At 39.4% G+C, this 17,998-nt stretch overlaps 1 protein-coding gene across 1 annotated transcript in view; it reads left to right on the forward strand.

The window, feature by feature from the left end:
- The first annotated feature begins 8,203 nt into the window (after positions 1-8,203).
- Positions 8,204-17,998, forward strand: part of pitpnc1a (phosphatidylinositol transfer protein cytoplasmic 1a) — a 47,240-nt gene continuing 37,445 nt past the window's right edge. Inside the window, exon 1 of the mRNA XM_080512061.1 lies at positions 8,204-8,688. Coding sequence (XP_080368187.1) covers positions 8,641-8,688 — 48 coding nt within the window. The 5' untranslated portion in view covers positions 8,204-8,640. The remainder of the gene's footprint in view (positions 8,689-17,998) is intronic.

Raw genomic sequence — 17,998 nt, forward strand, 5'->3', positions numbered from 1 at the left:
GTCTGACACTATTTTAGGTGCTAAAAATACCCAGAAAATGCAATAAGTCCTGGAATTATCCAAATAAATTAATGAATAGACAGGATTTTTTTAATGCATTTTTTTTTCTGTTGAAACATTTTCTTTCTAGGAAACTAAATACTATTATAGAGCTGCTCCCTTTTTTGTCCTGCTTTCTGAGTAATTTGTTGGCTTTAGCCTTGGCATTTTTCAGAGTGGTTGTTTCCGGTAAAGAGCAGCTCTATTACTATTTCACTAAACTTTGGATGCCGCCTTCAATTGGTGTACGACTGTGTGAATGTGATCTAATGTAAAAGCAACTATATCAGTGAAATCCATTCACCATATACTCCAGTTAAAAGAGGAGAAGCACATCATTTATTGTATAGCTCAGTCCCCCCACCAGCACAGTTGTCAGTGTTTTTGAAATGTCTCATGAGTTACTGAGATTAATTACTTTAACTTGCACAACAGTGAACATGAATAAAACAGTGTTAAGAATAAACTGAGAAAGGTGTGTAGATATTTGTCTTGTGCCTTCAGTTCTTTTGTTTTTTTTTCATGTTTTGAAGCATAACAATAAATCCAGTCCATGAGAAGAAAAAGCACAAACAAGCTGATGCAGACAGAAACAAACTTCACAAAACACAAACAAACACAGAGCATCTTTAAAATTACTACTTTCTTTTCTTTCTTTCTTTTTTTTTTTACATTCCCTGCTCTGCTTCGCTCCGCTCTGATTGGCTGATGTATAGCAACCAGTGTTTCCATAGTGACACAGAAGCAGCAGTTTGACTGCGAGCAGAAGATGATCAGCGGGCCTAAAAATCTCTGCAGCCACCGTGACGGAGGAAAAACATTTGATCTGTGAAAACCTGCGCAGCCGGCACAGAAGCCCAGGCAAGAAAGACGAGGAAGAAAAGACAAGGGAGGAAACACACACATATCGTTCTGGCGGTCACTGATGAGCCGTCATCAGTTTGACATGGAAGAGCATTTCATGAAAGAAAAACCAGCCCATATTTCTTGGAATCACACAACAAAACGAGATCTTTTTACGAGTGTAAGGCTTTGCTGCCTCGTCCTCGCCCCTTTCCCACCGCTGCCTGTCACTGTAAGGAATATCTGGTTAACATTTCAGAGGCAGCAGATTTGTTGACAAGCTGATCGTCATTCAACACATGTGCATAACCAAGCCAGATGAAACATGCAAACAGTAATTACTGGAGTTACTCATTATGTATTGACACATGTGTTATTTGTGCCACTGCCAGTAAGACAGTGAGGTCATTACCCATTCAAATCGGTATTTGACACACGCTTTTCTTGTCTCACACCAAACAGCCATCTTGTTGTTGAATTTTAGGACCTCTATCTATCTATCTATCTATACTTATATATATATATATATATATAGTCATAGAAGTGTGTATTTCAATAAGGTTTTACTACCAACATAATTATTTCCCAACATGACTTCATCAAAAACTATTTTTTTTAAGATGTTTAATGCCCAGCCCAATGGTGTTAAGGTGAAGTTGGCACCGTCTGTATGCAGATTCTACAGGTGCACTGCTCAAATCACTCCCCACCCTTCAAATATCACACCATGATAGCTGCGATATTGAGCAGCTGTCGTTTAATCTTGGAGGAGAAATGCAACCCGAGTCCCTCAATGAGAAAAGACGCCACATCTCTCACAGCAATATCGCCCTGCCGGCAATAAGTTCAGATTTCATTGTACATTATGCAAGAGACAATCTTCCTCTCTAAATGAAATGTGCATGGCACCTTGATGTCTGTCTGACCCGCAGGATTGGAAAAGTGCGGTACTGAAATTACCTGGATAAAGAGTCACATAATGGTCGCCTCTTTTATTAGATTAACATTTTCCTTTATCAATGTTTGGGTTTTGGACCAAGTGATAGGAAAAGCTAACAGAAGTGGATTGAGTGTGAGTGTATCCATGGAAACAGTCTTGACATTGAAGCATTAACCACTGCTCTAAAAGGTTGCATCTGCATGATTGATGAGGATGAGTGAGGATGTTGGTGACGGATTCTAGCAACTGTTAGTGTAACAGGGATCAACTGGGTCACCTGTTTAACACCGCATGGCCTGTTTTACACAGAGATTGTCGTCCTTTAGCAGGTCAAGCTTTAATAATTTGCTTTTGTTCCTCACTTATCCAATTCTAAATGTAAACACTCGATTCACCTCAGCATTGCCTAATTAAATTGCTGCAATCATGATACAATGCGTTTCATTCTCACGCATTAGCTGTAATTAGCTGAGTAATAGTTATCTTTTGGTGCACAATCTTCTCTGTAGTATCTATCTGATATGCTGAATGTGCACATTCGTCCAGTTTTTCGCAGGGTAATTAAGTGACCTTATCGGAGATCATGAGCACAACAGTTTATACCATAAAGAATATCATAAAGGAGCTAATAAAATGTGACAGGAGATATAATACTGTTTCTACAATTAAACATACATTATCACCGTGTTCCTCAAGTGCGTTTAAAGTTAATGACACCACTAACCTGTTTTATGGTGGCACAAAGGGAAATGGTGAGGGTGATCCTTTGTCTTTAAGCAGCTGGTTCGCTGCCTGAAATAGAAACCCTGAGGCCAGAAACCAAATACAACTTTACCTTTTCCAAAAACAGTGTAACACTGTTAAAACCAGCGAACTCATAGTTATGCTTCTCTCACCTCTTGGCCACTTTTGCCCCTTAAACCTGAAATAACTTGTACAGTGTCAAAGAAATAGCACCAATCAAAGCCACATTGCATTCAAACACACTTTTTTTAAACCCTACATAACTTTATAAAAGCCCTTGGAAATAATAAAAGAACGAGCCAGACTTTGAACAATATTAAATAGCAGGTAAAAAAACCAAACATTAGATCTATGACATTGAAATGTGCCCACTTTCTTGGAAAAGAAGAACTGACTGATGTATGAAATGTGACTATTCTCTTGTAGGTGTCACATCAGCAAATGCGTCAGTAAAACTTCACTTCCTGTTAATACAGCCTTCTGCATAGTTCTCAATGTTTTTTCTCCAGTTTGTGTCTCTCCTCCTCGTCGTGAGTAAGCGCTCTACGGTCCCTTTCAAACTGTAATCTTGTGGTTAGAGATAAATCAACACAGCTTGCATTCACTATATCATGAGGCCTGTTGCGCTTCTCCTCACACATCTCTGACTCATGCATTAATCAGACTGTACGTATTTAAAGAAAACAGCCAAGGTTGAGTCCGTGAAGGCACGTGAAGACACTGAGCTCGAGCAAGTCTTGGACAGGTGATGCTGCTGAAAGTGCTGTTGTGAATTTCTCAAAGTAGCAACAGAGACAGACTGCAATTTATCTCCAGACAAACTGTGTCACCTCACCTCATAACATTCCTTAAAGGTGTCCTGCGCCTCAAATTGCTGTCAGTGTCACCCTTAATGTTATATCTCAACTCTCAAAAGACACCTTTACTCTGTGTGTGTGTGTGTGTGTGTGTGTGTGTGTGTGTGTGTGTGTGTGTGTGTGTGTGTGTGTGTGTGTGTGTGTGTGTGTGTGTGTGTGTGTGTGTGTGTGTGTGTGTGTGTGTGTGTGTGTGTGTGTGTGTGTGTGTGTGTGTGTGTGTGTGATGTGTTAATGCATGTGTGAATTCCCTCGATGCACACACACACACGCACACGCGCGCGAACAGCTGAGAGCAGCACCCTCTGCGATTTCCAAAGTTTGTGAAATAATTACTTAACACCCTTCAGCCACTTCGTCATCCACCCTCTCTCACTAATGAACTGGCCACCATTCACTCTCAGACTAAACAAAATGTATATGTCCACTTCTTTTTAGTACGGTAGGTAAATGATAATAGTCCACTCAAGCTACAGGACCCACAACTCAGTTGTCTAAAGACATTTTTTTTTTTTTTTACCACATACTCCTCCAAATGATCATATTTGGTACTTTCTACTATAAAGGGCAGTTTACCTGCTTTTAAATATCAAAATGCATCTCGTAAGTGGTATTTCGGCTCATTTGTTGAAAATCGCACATTATAGTCCATGCTAATAAGACTTGGTTGAGTGCTGCCAATCTTTTACAAACACATTTGCATTTATTTCCATCTAGAAATGGTAAATTGTGTGTAACTTTGGTAAATGTTCGACTTTCCTACTCATTTTTACATTAAACTGTCATTTAAAGATGATGGGTCATGCCCTAGAAGTGGAAAATAAATGTGCTTAAATCACTATCTAGGGGTGAATTGATCACCTAAATATAGTTTAGGAGTTTTCAGTATATGTTAGTCTTTTTGTATCATGACGACATTCAAATGTTAACAAATACCTGGGTTACAATAGATGACCCCTTACTGTACATTATCTTCCTTTCAATTCATCTCAGTTCAATTTCATGCACCAATAGCAACAGAATTCCGATGCTATTTTAAAGAGCGAAAAAAAAAAAATCCAACTGTTCTACATGAGCAAGCATATGACCTTTTATGGTTGCAGGGAGCTCGTTCCAGATGACATTGGACATGGAAACACTTCAGACCTGTGGCCCCTCCACCACAGGACAGAAACAAAAAACAATCCAACACACACCCATGGGGTCATTCAGAGTAATAATTTCCCTTAACAAGCAGGTGTTTGGATTATGAGAAGAAATCAAAGCAATAAAGAACAGGCAAAATTATACACGCAAAAGGAAGGAAACCTAAAATCAATTTTCTTGTGCCTTTTTTCATTATTTCCCCTGTTTAATTATGAACTGATCTATAACTTGTACTTTGGGACATTTTAATGTGGAAAACCAACCAGTGCCACTATAGTCAGTGTCCTGTAATAATGCCATGTTTTAATTAAGACAAGAAAATGTCAAATGAAAGAATCCATTGGTATTAGGAGGATCAAAAGTGTCACAGTTTTAAGTTGAAATCCCTGGCGTGCACAATCAGTACTTTAAAAAGCAGCAGCTCCATTTTGGACCCGACATGGATTAAGCTGTGCCCAACCACAAAAGCAAATAAACAAATAAATAAATAAATAAATAAATAAATGAAATCCACTTATAACAACACAAATGAAGCATAAAATACATCCTTCTCCCATCCCCAAACCCCCCGCAGCCTGTTCACCTGGGTGCAATGCGATCATTTAGCTGCCTGCTACGCCCACCTAACACCAGTGTTTGCCTTCCAAGACCAAGCAGCTCCAGCAAACCCGCTTATTAATTTTGGCCCCATCACAGCCTACACAACTGAACAAGCCAAGATACAAGCTGCCCCCCCCCCCCTGAGTAACAGTGGACCGACCAGGCTGAGTGGTTAGGAAAGTGACAGTAAAGGCCAGCTAATGATGTTGAGCGGCAAGAGGCGAGGAAGCCAGGTCTCTTAGCAACAGTTTCTCCTTTCTGCCAACACCGTGATATCGGCTGGAATAAATACAGTTCAGTGTGTGTGTGTGTGTGTGTGTGTGTGTGTGTGTGTGTGTGTGTGTGTGTGTGTGTGTGTGTGTGTGTGTGTGTGTGTGTGTGAACATGCATGCCTGCCTAATTGTAGCAGGTGTCTTTGGTTTGCCACAACAAACAGCTAAGCAAAATGTCATATTATTTTCCTTTAAAATTAAATTAGGGGTGATAAATGGCTCTGTTGTTTCCCTGTGACAACTCAACCCAAAGCATGGCTCACTTGAAGTTTTATTCTCTTTTTTTGCTGTGTGTGTGTGTATGTCTCTTGGGGGGGGGGGTAATAGCACAGAAAAAATTAAGAGATATCACTTGGTGAGTTTATTAGAGAGCATTATCTATTAGTTGTTAACCGTTTGGCAAAGCTTCGACGTATGTGTGTGTGTGTGTGTGTGTGTGTGTGTGTGTGTGTGTGTGTGTGTGTGTGTGTGTGTGTGTGTGTGTGTGTGTGTGTGTGTGTGTGTGTGTGTGTGTGTGTGTGTGTGTGCAGGTATGGCATACGTGATTAAGTGAGAGCATGCTATGAATACACAATGCAGACATTCCCTCTCTGAACTGTCACTTAGCCCTGGGGGTAAACTTATTATCACATTAAGCAGCAGTTATGAAAGAAATATATAAAATATACAGCAGCTTATTTATGTATTTACATTTGATCTGCTGTGAATCACCTGATCCAGAGATTTAATAATGGCTGCGTTGTTCAACAGCCAACATTTTCCCTGACACATTCTGACTTCTTTGCAGTTTTGTCAGAACGCAACTCTAAATGTGATGATGTGATGTGAACTGCACTTTTCATGTGTCGTGAGATTTGTGCTTTTATGAAAGAAGGAGACTTCTTATTTTTGGCGACATATGCTCAGTAAGATGAGCCTATATAAAATGCAGTCCAGTTTTGTTTACAATATATTTACAGCAGAAAGTCAGAAATAATCCAAAATATTTCATGAATGCAGTCGTGATTATTATTATTATAATTTTTTTAACATGTGCATGCTGTTTTGTTTTAATGATGATGTGCTGACATAGGAGGCAGGCTTCAATGTTTATGTGTCGTCTGTCGTTAATTATTCTTGTCCAATCCTGCTCTTTGACTCCAATGAATGTTAAAAAAACAAAAAAAAAACACTCTTGTAGGTACATTGCACCCTCTTCAGTTCAAACCTGGGAATTTCTGTACATGTGTGCGTGTACAGTATTTTTTTACACGGCTTTGTACTTCCTTTTCAATAAAGAGCTCCAGTGACATCTTCTGGACAAATTGAGTTTTGCACAACACACTTTCTGAGTTGTTCACGAAATAAAAGACGTTTGGAAAGCTATGATAAACAATAATAGAGTTTTGTAAAAGATTGCTATTTTACAATTGAGAGGGTAGGTTTTGCAGTTTTCTCGAAAATACCTATATAGTGTTTGTCTTAAAAATGTGGGGACCACAACTTTTATTAATGAACCACAACAGACGTAAGTATCAAATTGAATAATATTCAATTAAAATTGAAGCATTTTCCCCCAAGCGTGTGTTCCCTCCTCTGTACCTATCCACACACTGAAGAATTTCAAGGGGCATCAGTAGGTGTGAAGAATCAAACACAACTTCATCCATTGCTATGGTAATAGAATTTAGTCAATCAATTCAACATAAAATATGTAATGTGACATTTCTGATACAGCGAAAATAATGTAATGTCCTATCATTTACAGATCAATTTAATTTATATAAAGTGCATAAAAGACTATTTGACAACAATAGAAAACATTTCTCCGTCACTCGATGTGTTAAAATACCATTAAACTGAATAGTTACCCTTGAGGGATCATCATAATAAATGGACATTTTGAGAGAAAATTAAATAGATCTCAACCATTATATTTGGTTTAGTCCCTGAAACTATACAATTACACTTACTTTCAATTATTTCCTTTCAATAAACGGTGTGAAGAGCATTTAATCCCTCGGTTTAAATTTCAGAACCATGGTCAGCTGCAGGTCAGAACCAAGGTCAGCTCCATAACCGGGGTCAGTCCGTATAAACCTGAAGCAGTCATGGCATAAACTGGTTATGCTTTATAAAGAACAACATGTCTATCTGAACTGCGACACTACAATATATGCCGTGTACAGGTATTTATGACAACACCAGACAAAGAAAACATAAATCCCAGTTTTAGTGGATATAAAATACACCGATATGTGCAGTAATACACATTTATGACCAATGATCTTTACAGGGTTTTCTGGTTGGAGTGTTTATCATTCTGTTGAGTGAAATCTTTGACATCAGGCTCTGTAGTGTAGAGGGCACCTCTGCGTCAAGCTGCATGAGAAAAGGAAACAACATCCTGGTCATGGCTTTTCTAAAAAAATAGGAGTATTTAATATTTGCCTCAACTTCAGTCGGTGAAATTGCTCGAATCTAATGGAAATAATGATAAAATACGTACATTGATCATTATCAGTGTTTGCTATATGTCGAATCGTAGCTTCATCGTTGAATAAGGTGATGCTTTTGCTGTGAGGACTTAATCCCGAGGTTTCCGGAACGATCCGCAGTTGTTGCATCTCCATCTGCCGCTTGACGCAGCGGGTCCGCACGTCCGCGCATCTCCCGTTCGGACAAAGCTGCCAGGACAAAACTCAAACGCGCCGGACACACCGATCGATGTGAGAGGATAGGAACGTTTCGAGGAGGAGAGTTCATGTGTGTGGAGAGTTTACAGGAAAACAACGACACACTGAGTTCATCTCAAGGACCCGAAGCGGCCAGAAGAAAGCCGCTCGGAGCTGCGGCTCTTATTATAGGAGGCGACTTGTTTGTGGAGTTTGTTCAGATTTGTTCACACTTTTAACCCGTCTGACGTTGGGGGTTTTTTTTTTTCTCCCCCTGATAAAAAGGAGCCGTCGTCTCTGGAGTAGTTTAGTAAACTGCTTGCAGGGAGAAGCTCTTGTTTACTGAAGACCTGCCGTGTGTATATTCACACGTACGCATCGCGGAACGGCTGCAGGAGCAGGGGGTGTCACTAAATGCAGAGGTGAGACTGGGTTTGGTGAATATTTTGGTCCCATCGGAGGCTGCGAGCAAGTCGTTTCTGCAGGTGTGACAGAACTTGGACGACCCACATCTTCCGCCGTGTCCCCAGCTCCACTGCGCACGGACTATGTTGATGAAGGAGTACCGCATCTGTATGCCCCTCACCGTGGAGGAGGTGGGTGAAGTTTTCTCTTTTTTTGCATCCAACCTCTGTGTAATAATCGGCTTCTCGTTCCATCTCCCGAATCTGTGAGTGCAGAGTTACATATTTGCACGCTTTCTTAGATTTTTTTTTTTCTTTTGAGTTGCGAAGTTGGTTGCGATGCGCGCGTATTTGTGCGTGTTTATTGCACCAAAGCTGTCGAGTTGCGTCCCGGAAGCCGCCGCATGGTGGAGCTGCTGTTGTTATCTCCCTTTTATTCCTCCCGGTTTATGTTGAAGAGAAGTCGTGTGATTTAAGAGATTGTTCACAGCAGCAGAGGCAGTCGTGTGTTTATTAATGGCAGTGAAGGACAATTTATTCCTCTGTTGTCTGTACTACTTGGAACGTGTGGTTGGTCATTGTGTGCTTCTTCCCTCCAACAGATCCCCGTCTTTCTCTTCTTCCAAATCTGATAATACCATGGTTACAGTTTTACATTTTGTCATTATGTTTTGTTGTTTGTGTATTACATTTATTTATTGTCGAGTGCCATGCCTGTTGCTGTAATGCGTATCTGCATGCATGAGCTTTTTGTTGAGAGACAGCAATTACATAAATGGGCACCTCCATCAAATGCAATCTCAACCAGTGGCTACAAGTGGTTGCATTGTGTTATACATTTGTATGCAGTGCTGTGTTTACTCATTTCCTTCTGTTAACCCTCTGCTGCACCTTTAGAAATACTTGGAAATGAAAAATGCAAAGTGCAAGCTGTTGTTTAGAGGAAGCTTAAGACTCAGATCCACTGTTTTAAAGTTATGCGATGCGTCAGAGATAAAAACAGATGCAGAATTTCAAATTTACCGACATTCAACACATGTGTCAGATAATTATTATTTGAAGCGGTTATAAAATCTTATTGTCATATCAAATACACCACTGAGTCTTATGTTGTTGTGTCCAACTTAATGTGTTGTTTTCATTCCAAAATAAGACATACTGGAAGCATAGGGTAAACATTTGAAAGGCATTTATGTATTGCAGCTTTTCTTCTTTTTTTTTGCAAAGTGTATCATATCAAATATGGTGTGACTTTGTTTTTCCTTTTGACACATTATTTTCCGTCAAAAGCAAAGATCAGATTTGAAAGAAAGGTAGTTTGAAAAAGCAACGAGCCAAAGCACATCACTTTTTTAAATAATCTGAGAAGTTATATACAGAAAATGTTATCATCAATCGTACACATACAAGAGTAACTATTTAATTTGTCATTGTCATTATGATGCAAGTTTAGCGTCTTCATATTAATCAATCCAGATTATGTGCAGGGGACTTATTGTAACATTCTATGTAAATGTGTAGAGTTTAAAGGTACACAAGCACAGCGACTCACACTTCAAAGTTCATGCCCGAGCATTTTAATGCTGTTTTGAGTGCACGGTCTCATTGTTGTGAAGCAAAGCGTGTTGCTGTGCTTCTTGGATGCATCATTGCCGGTTTTTGACAAATATTGTATTCGCTTGATAGTTTGTCGTGGATTTTGTGACTGTGTGGTTGTCACCTGTCAGGTCTGCCGACTCCATTTCATACTCCAAGAACAAAATACAGAGTGGCAATATTTGGCTATTGCACAGCAGTAGGCTTGGTATTTCTGTTATGAAGGGTGTATTCTAATTTCCAAATCATGTTATGATAATTTTGAACTTTTGGTATGATAATTCTATATTTCTCCACCTATCTTGCATGAGTAAAGACAAAAACAGTAGTGTGAGTGAAGCATGTGAGTTTTCCTCAGTCTTTCCTCAGGTTTATTGATCTCTGTGCTTTTTGAGATTTTCATATTTGTAATTACCAGTATGCTGCTTTATCACATCTTGTGCTCAGGCTGGTAAGTTCTCTTGCTTTGTTTTGCTTCAGTGTTGGTGAAAAACATAGTTGTACTCTATGCCCACATATCAATTGCAAGAGCAGTTGATGTTGCCTATCTATCCATCCATCTATCCATCAATAACTCAATAAATTATCATTTGTAATGTATAAATTTTTTGCACATTGTATATATAAGCACATACACACAATTGCTCATTGTGTGCATGTGCTGTATCAACCATTTTCACAATTAGCCATTACAACACAACTGACATCTCCTTTTATTATAATTGTTTTAATGTCAGCATAAAGTGAAAGGACATATATTTTTATACGATAGCACTGTGTGGCAGCGATCAGTGAGTTTTACAGCTCGTCAGAATCTTTTTTTCCTGAAGCAATCTTGAGTGGTGTAAATTACATAATGTCCTTCTACAGGTTCATGTGTAAACTGAATGCTTAATGAAATGCAGCTTCTTCAGGAGTCAGTGTACTGATTTATTTTTCCCAGGATTATGCATCACTTACACAACACACCATAACATACACCAATTGAGGCTATGCAGCATGAAAGCACTCAGCTCCTCTTCAAATAAAAATAAACAAGTGGCAAGAACACAAACGCAGAGCTAAAGATTTTTCTACATCCACAATCTAAAACACACTTCTACACCAGACACTTCACTTCAAATTATAATAATGGTAAATCAATGCTGAGGAACAAAAATGAAGAGATGCACTCATAGTCATCAGTGTTATTCAGTCGTTTATTCTCACTAATGCATGTTTGGCATCTTGGACCAACAGTAAATATCCATCCATCCACCCATAGCATAATGTTGATGCCTGCACAATTATCTTAAAATATCCAACTAAGAAAAAGGCCCAAACATATTTTAGTTCCTTATTTTTTTCATTTTAAAAAAGCTGGAGGGGGAAAAAAAACCTCACAGTATTTAATTGTGAGAATATTGTGGTAAACATGTAACATATTATCTGGAGTACATAAGTGAAAAAAATGAATACAAAATATCTTCAGTGGTGAAAATGAAGATGCATTCATTTTCTCATGCCCAGACATAACTGCACTGTGAATAAGCCTCAGCCATAAGCTATTGGAGAACAAATCTCTGAATTTCTTCCTCCAGATTTGGCTGTCAAGATTTTTTTTTCTTTTTTTTGGTCATCACTGTAACATTTCCTCTGCTTTTCTCTCTCACGTGTTTCTCAGACACACCAAACTCTCTTTCCACTTCCATTTCTGTTTTTCCTTCTGCATATTTGATCATTTCCCCAAGCCTCTCCTACACCAACCATGATATTATTCCCAGCAGTGGCTCCTGTCTTCAAGCCCAGAGCTTCATTCTAGTTGACCATTGTACAACAGGAAGTGACCAGGGGAGTTTTCCTCCCAGATGCCCGAACCATCTCTATCGGCTCGGCCTTGAGCTCCTCAGTGTGTGAGCTTTGTGTTCTCCAAATAGTCTGGCGAAGAGTGATTCCCTTCTGTCAGTAACTCGCAAAAGAAACTTTCTCAGAAGTTCAGTCTCTTCTGCTTTCATTAAGTTTTGTAGGCTGAAATTGAAAATGTGCATAAAAGCAGGTGGTGATGGGCGGATTTTATTTTGCACTTTTGAGTCATTTAAAATTTAGACAGATTATTTGAGGCTTCTCCTTTAATTTGTTCCATTTCAGTGAAGTGTGTGTTTCTAGGTCAGTGAAGACCGTTGTGAGTAATTGTCATAGTCTTGAAATATCAATAGTGAGAGCTACATTATCTTTCCTCACATTATCTATCCCAGTTAGAAACTGCATTTCTTTGATTGGGAAATATTTCCACATATTCGGCTTAATGTAGACAAGGGCACAATTCTTCACCAAAATATTGACAATATTCATGATTCTGAATTCAACTGAATTAACTCCCCCCCCCCCCCCCCATCAACCTCACCATCGTGTGCAAATGACACATCAACAATAGCATCAGTAAACATCTCAAATTCAGCCCGACTCTTGTCTTTATGAATGTTGTGTGATCACAAAAGCATTGGAGAGTTCCAGAATTCTCAATTTTTCATCACAAAACTATGATTTTTGCAAAGACATTCATACAAAACTAGCAAAAAAAAAAATTCTTTACATGTGGCAATTGTGTGCAATTTGTTTGTGCAACAGCCATGTGAAAACCTTTGTTAATTTGCACATTTTGTCACATTGAGAGAAACTCAGATCTGTCATGAAAAAAACTGAAGTAATCTGGATTGAATCCTCTTGCTTTGTGAACACTGATTTAAATTGTTCCATGTGTGGTGGGCCACATGGTGATGTTGTTTCACCACACAGTGAGAATATCCTAGTTTTACAATCCTTGTGTCTTCCTGTGTGGAGTTTGCATGTTTTCCATGTGCGTGTGTTTTCTTTTGGTACGCCAGTTTTCTCCCACAGTCCGAAACCATTTTAAGTCGATTGATTTCTAAAGTTTGCCAGTATACACGAATGTCCATGGGGCAGTTGTGTCTCTGTGAGGTGCTTTTACTCCGTGTGAAAGTAAAATTGAACTCTACGCGGCACAAAAGCAGCTGCTCCGAGAGCGGTCGTCAATTGGCTGCAGTCAAACTGGTGCTTCCTGAATATGGTGTGAAAACTATCACAGTGGACTGAGGATCAAATGCACGACATATTTAAACAAAATGTTTTGAGACAAAAAGAGTTCAAATATAAAAACGTTTTATTGCCATTTCATTCTGGGTGTCTGGCTATCCACCCCAAAGTCGTGAGGTTTATTTTTCTCAGGGATCAGTGTCTCTCCTTCTTGCAGCACAGGGATCAGACACCTGTTTTAACAACGGTGAGATCATCCAGTCAGTGCAAGGTCAGTCTCTGGGGGTTTCCGTATGTTTGTTTGCGTCGCCTGCACACGGAGGCTTGCCCTGCATTACGACCCAGCAGCTCGGGCCCCAAGAACTTATTTAAGTCCCCAGCGTGGAGACGCTGTGCTCTGACTAACCTGCGGCCGGAATCGTCGTCCTTCCCCCGAGGAGCTTGTCGCTTGGCCAGAAAGTGACCCGCCGCACATACCAGATGGAGAGAAACCTGCTCGGCCAGACAATCTGCCAGACGTCAAAACACGATCCACCGAGGGAGAGAGCTGGTGTGTGTAGGGAGTGATTGATCAGTGGTTCTGTATTATGTACAAGATATTAAGATAGAAACAGCAGCTGGTTTTGTGAGCTTTATTTCCAAGTAATTGCTAATTTGCTGTGTATTATGAATCAGGTGTCAGTGTGGTGCAGTGGTTTGCTTTGTTGCCGTTCGGTTTTCTCAAGGTACTCCAACTCTTAATGACATGCTTGTTAGTTGAAGTGGTGCTCCCCGTGCTGGCTCCAATTGTGTGCAGCTCTTTATGCTTCTGCCCTTCATCTTATGAGAGCAAGGATAGACTCCAGCTCTCCCCTTAACCTATACTTTGATCAAATCAATAAACATATATATAGATTGAGGGCTTGAGACCTTACTGAATGTCATTGTGCATTCTGTGGTTTGAAAGAGAAGATGCTATTTCTGTAGCGGCGGGAGCTTTCACTTCTCTGTAAATAAGGTCCCAACATTAAAAAAAAATCACATTTTCTGTCATGTCAAGTGGCAAAAACCTGGGGAATCATTATATACTTCACATTATGTCTGTGTTGTAGCAAAACACTTGAAGAACAAGGTGACGAGGTTAAGTGTTTTTATTGGATGTATCATTTCCTCCAGCGTGGTTCAAAGCTTGTGTGTTGCAATCTCATTTTTCATTGTGATATATCACTGGATACATCAGATTCATTTTGACACGCCATATATAAAAAAAAAAAAAAAGGTGCACTCAACAGCCTTGTAAATTACCGAGCAAAGTCGTCTGCATTTAAGAGATCAAGGTTTCCACACAGTCGCAGTTGAAATCGTCTGAAGCTCGATCAGCTTCTGACTGAAGAGTTTATACACAAACAGAATGTTTATCAGGTTAAATCGTCATTTAATAAAATCAACCATCTAAATTAAGGAGTTGGACTGGAGACCAGTGTGAGTAGGTTTTCAGATTGTCTTTGAGTGTTTTTGTTAAGTGGTGGTGCAAAGGAGCACTTCTGCTGCGGCCTCCATGTCAAACCAGTAGTCTCATCATGATGTTTATTCTGAAGGGCCAAATGAGTGTCTGGCTCAGTGAGTACTGATGCAGAGCACAAGGTTGTCCTGTTTTCCTCTTTCAAGGTTTCAGATTATATCTTAACAAATTGAATCACTTGTGTTCTGAGTGGTGTTTTAGTGCTTAAAAAAAAAAACAACAACAAAAAAAACTGTCACCTCTGCGTGACTTGGTTACATTTCTTCACAGGCTGCCACCGTGATCAGCCGCTGTCCACCTGCCGACTGTCTGGCTTATTTATCTGCACATCGTTACTTGAATTTCTCCCATTAAATCTTGCGTGGTTTTCCAGCTGCCAGCCCGCGAGCTTGCGGGACGGCAATGAGTGAGTCCCCGCTGCGAGGATAATTGAAACCCCCGGTGGTATTTTGGAGGTTGTGCTGGTCTTTGTTTCCGATTGTGGCGACTCCGTCGAAGCTAATTTTCTTCAGCTGAGAATGCTTCTTGCAGAGTTCAGCTGGCTGCTCTTCCCTTGTTTTGGGATCCTGTAACACTGGCCTTACAATGGATTCAGTGCGCTCAATCATGACTGGCAGGGATAATCTTCTGGGGAAACAATTGCTGGGGATTAATGCAGCGCCTCCTTATATAATAGTAATTTTTGTGGGCTACACCGGGGGTGGGGAACATATGGCCTGCAGGCAAACACCAGCAGTGCATCACAGGATGACTTTGCAAAGTGTAAAAACAACAAAGAAGAGATAACTGACTTTTCTGTTTCTTTTTTACACAAAAATAACTGTTTAATTGTCCAGTGGGCTCGCCTGGTTTCAGAAAGGCAGTGGACATAATGTAACACAACAGATGGTAACCATGTTGGAGACCAGACCCAGCCGAAAAAGCTTGGAATAGTAGAACATTATGAACAAGACAGCTATAATATGAAAGGGAGGTTTTTTGGGTGAAATATGCATGCTGTAGGCAGAATCAAACAAAAAATGCAATTCTTTGCACTAAAAGGTAGATGGAAATATGGAGTTTTTTAAAGAGAATTAAGTCTGCCAGCTTCATTTAGATGAAACTGGGCTATAAGAGGCGACTGAACTAAAATGGGTTTTACAGCCTTGGGCTGCACTGTGTTTGTCTGTTTTATGATCCTTTGATATGCTGATGGACTTTTAAATGGAGTTTTAGATTTTCTGCAGTCAACCGGTGAAGCAGTAGCAAGAACGTACTGTACATGCGAGTCCATTACATATGCATGTACTTGATGCGTGGAGAGGCTTGTGGTTTTCTCCTGTATGACTCTTATGTAATGTGTTTACTTCTTCTTCTATTTGCACTCATGTCTGAACTATTCGTTTAGTGCACAAGATTTGTAGCTACATAAGCAAAGAGAACCTTGTTGGTCAATAAGCAGTAACACAGTATAATTTCAACTCTGTTGCATTAACTTGAGTAACTCTTTGGATACAATGTAATCATTAGAGTAGTTCCCATGCAATATACTTTGTACTTTGACTTGAGTACAACTGTGAACATTTTTTTTTTTTACTTTTACGAGTTACACTGCACTTAATGCTGCTCATTGACTTCAATCAGTAATTGTTTGATTGCCTGCTTATCACTTTTATCACATTAATATAATGCTTAAATAACAAAACTTGTACTTGACTATTTTTTAAGGACTCCACCCAAATCTGTCACAAAGTGAAAAGCATGTATATTTTTTCTCTGTAACACTATAGTTTGTGGAAAATGTGCCACACCTTGGAAGAGCTGATTTATTAATGAGAAGGTGACATTAAAGGACCTGCTTGTTCTCAGCTGAGATTTTCCTTTTAAATTTCAAGGATACCAATGAGCACTTTATGAATAAGAACTGGAAATCTTTACATTTGACTGGATTCATTTCATATTAAAATAAATAAGTTCAGTTATTTTTTTTCAAATGCTCTTGTCATGGGTGTCATTCAGCCATTAAGTTGTCTTTTTTTTATTCATCGTTCTTTGGTGTTGGCTCATGTGAACCAGCCACATGATACAGAGTGCTAAATGCTCATTTCTTAAGTGCTTGCAAGTAGCAGCGTCCACATCCTATACACACAGTGAAAAGTGAACAGAAAGACCTTCAGATTCAGTGTAAGGCTGAATGGATTTGCCTTTAATCAAAGAATTTCATCTATAGCACTCATGCTGAGATGAGACATGAAAAAGAGGGGGGAGAAAGCAGTAAGAAATATCAACAATGTTGGTATGTTGATATGTCAAGGTTACAAAGTGGAAAAAGACAAGCTAGACAGAAATGGCCCAACTGCAACAGCTACATAGCAACATTAATGATCCCGTAAACATGGAGGGTCAACGGTTTTCTATTTATAGCGTGGAGCTGAGGACTAAATTAAGAGCAGTTGCTCAGTAACATTGGGTCAGGTGACTGGAGGACAAGAGGTTGTAGGAACAGCATAACTAATGAGCAAGTGAGAAATGAAATCAAGATGAAAACACGAGTCGTGAAGAGAGCCTGAGGCCCCCCCCATCGCCGTGTGATTAGACCTCTTCATATATTCAACAGCACTTGGGTGAACTCTTGTTGTTTTGCCAGGTGGTTTATGCATTAACTTGGTTTGAAGTAGCCTTCGTTATTGACGAAAGGTCTGAACGCTGAGAGCGCATGTGTTAATTAAAAGGCACACGGTCGATAAAGGGGAAGAAAAAAAGAAAAAGAGAAGCAGGTGATTTCTGAGGGATAACAGTCCAGTAAAGACGAGGGAGAGAAGCGTTTCAAAAAGATCAATCAGGAGCTTCAGGCACACAAAGTGATGAACATTGTGCAACCAGAAGAAAAAAAGTCGGTGCGATGCAGAGACAGTGGGAATGGCACTTGCCAAAGAGATTGAATAGAAAAAGGCTTTGAAAGTTGATAATTCATCCAAAGTTAAAGGAGAAATGTTTGCACAAATGTGTTTAATATGTTTGTGTTTATCTAAATCAAGATGTCAAAATCAACTGAAAGCACAACAACCATTAAATAATGACAATTATAAAATGCCCCATTGTTTCTTTGTGCAAATTATTCAAATATATTTACACAAAAACCTGATAGTGAAGATTTTCCAAGAAAAAGAACTACAATTTCAACATAATGTCATTTTTCAATTATGCCTCCTGGTGCAAAAGGCAAGAAAATTTAAAAACTAAACTAAAAACATGTTTTCTCTTTGATGGACATTTTTAGCTATTAAATTTGTTTCACAATTTTTACATTCAAAACTGCAATAAATTGATTTTGTGCTTTAGTTGTCTTCTCTAGGAGCTTCTTCTCACACAATTTGTGCAGCCGTCAGCATG

This window comes from Blennius ocellaris (assembly GCF_963422515.1).
Source record: "Blennius ocellaris genome assembly, chromosome: 16".
NCBI classification, from domain to species: Eukaryota; Metazoa; Chordata; class Actinopteri; order Blenniiformes; family Blenniidae; genus Blennius; species Blennius ocellaris.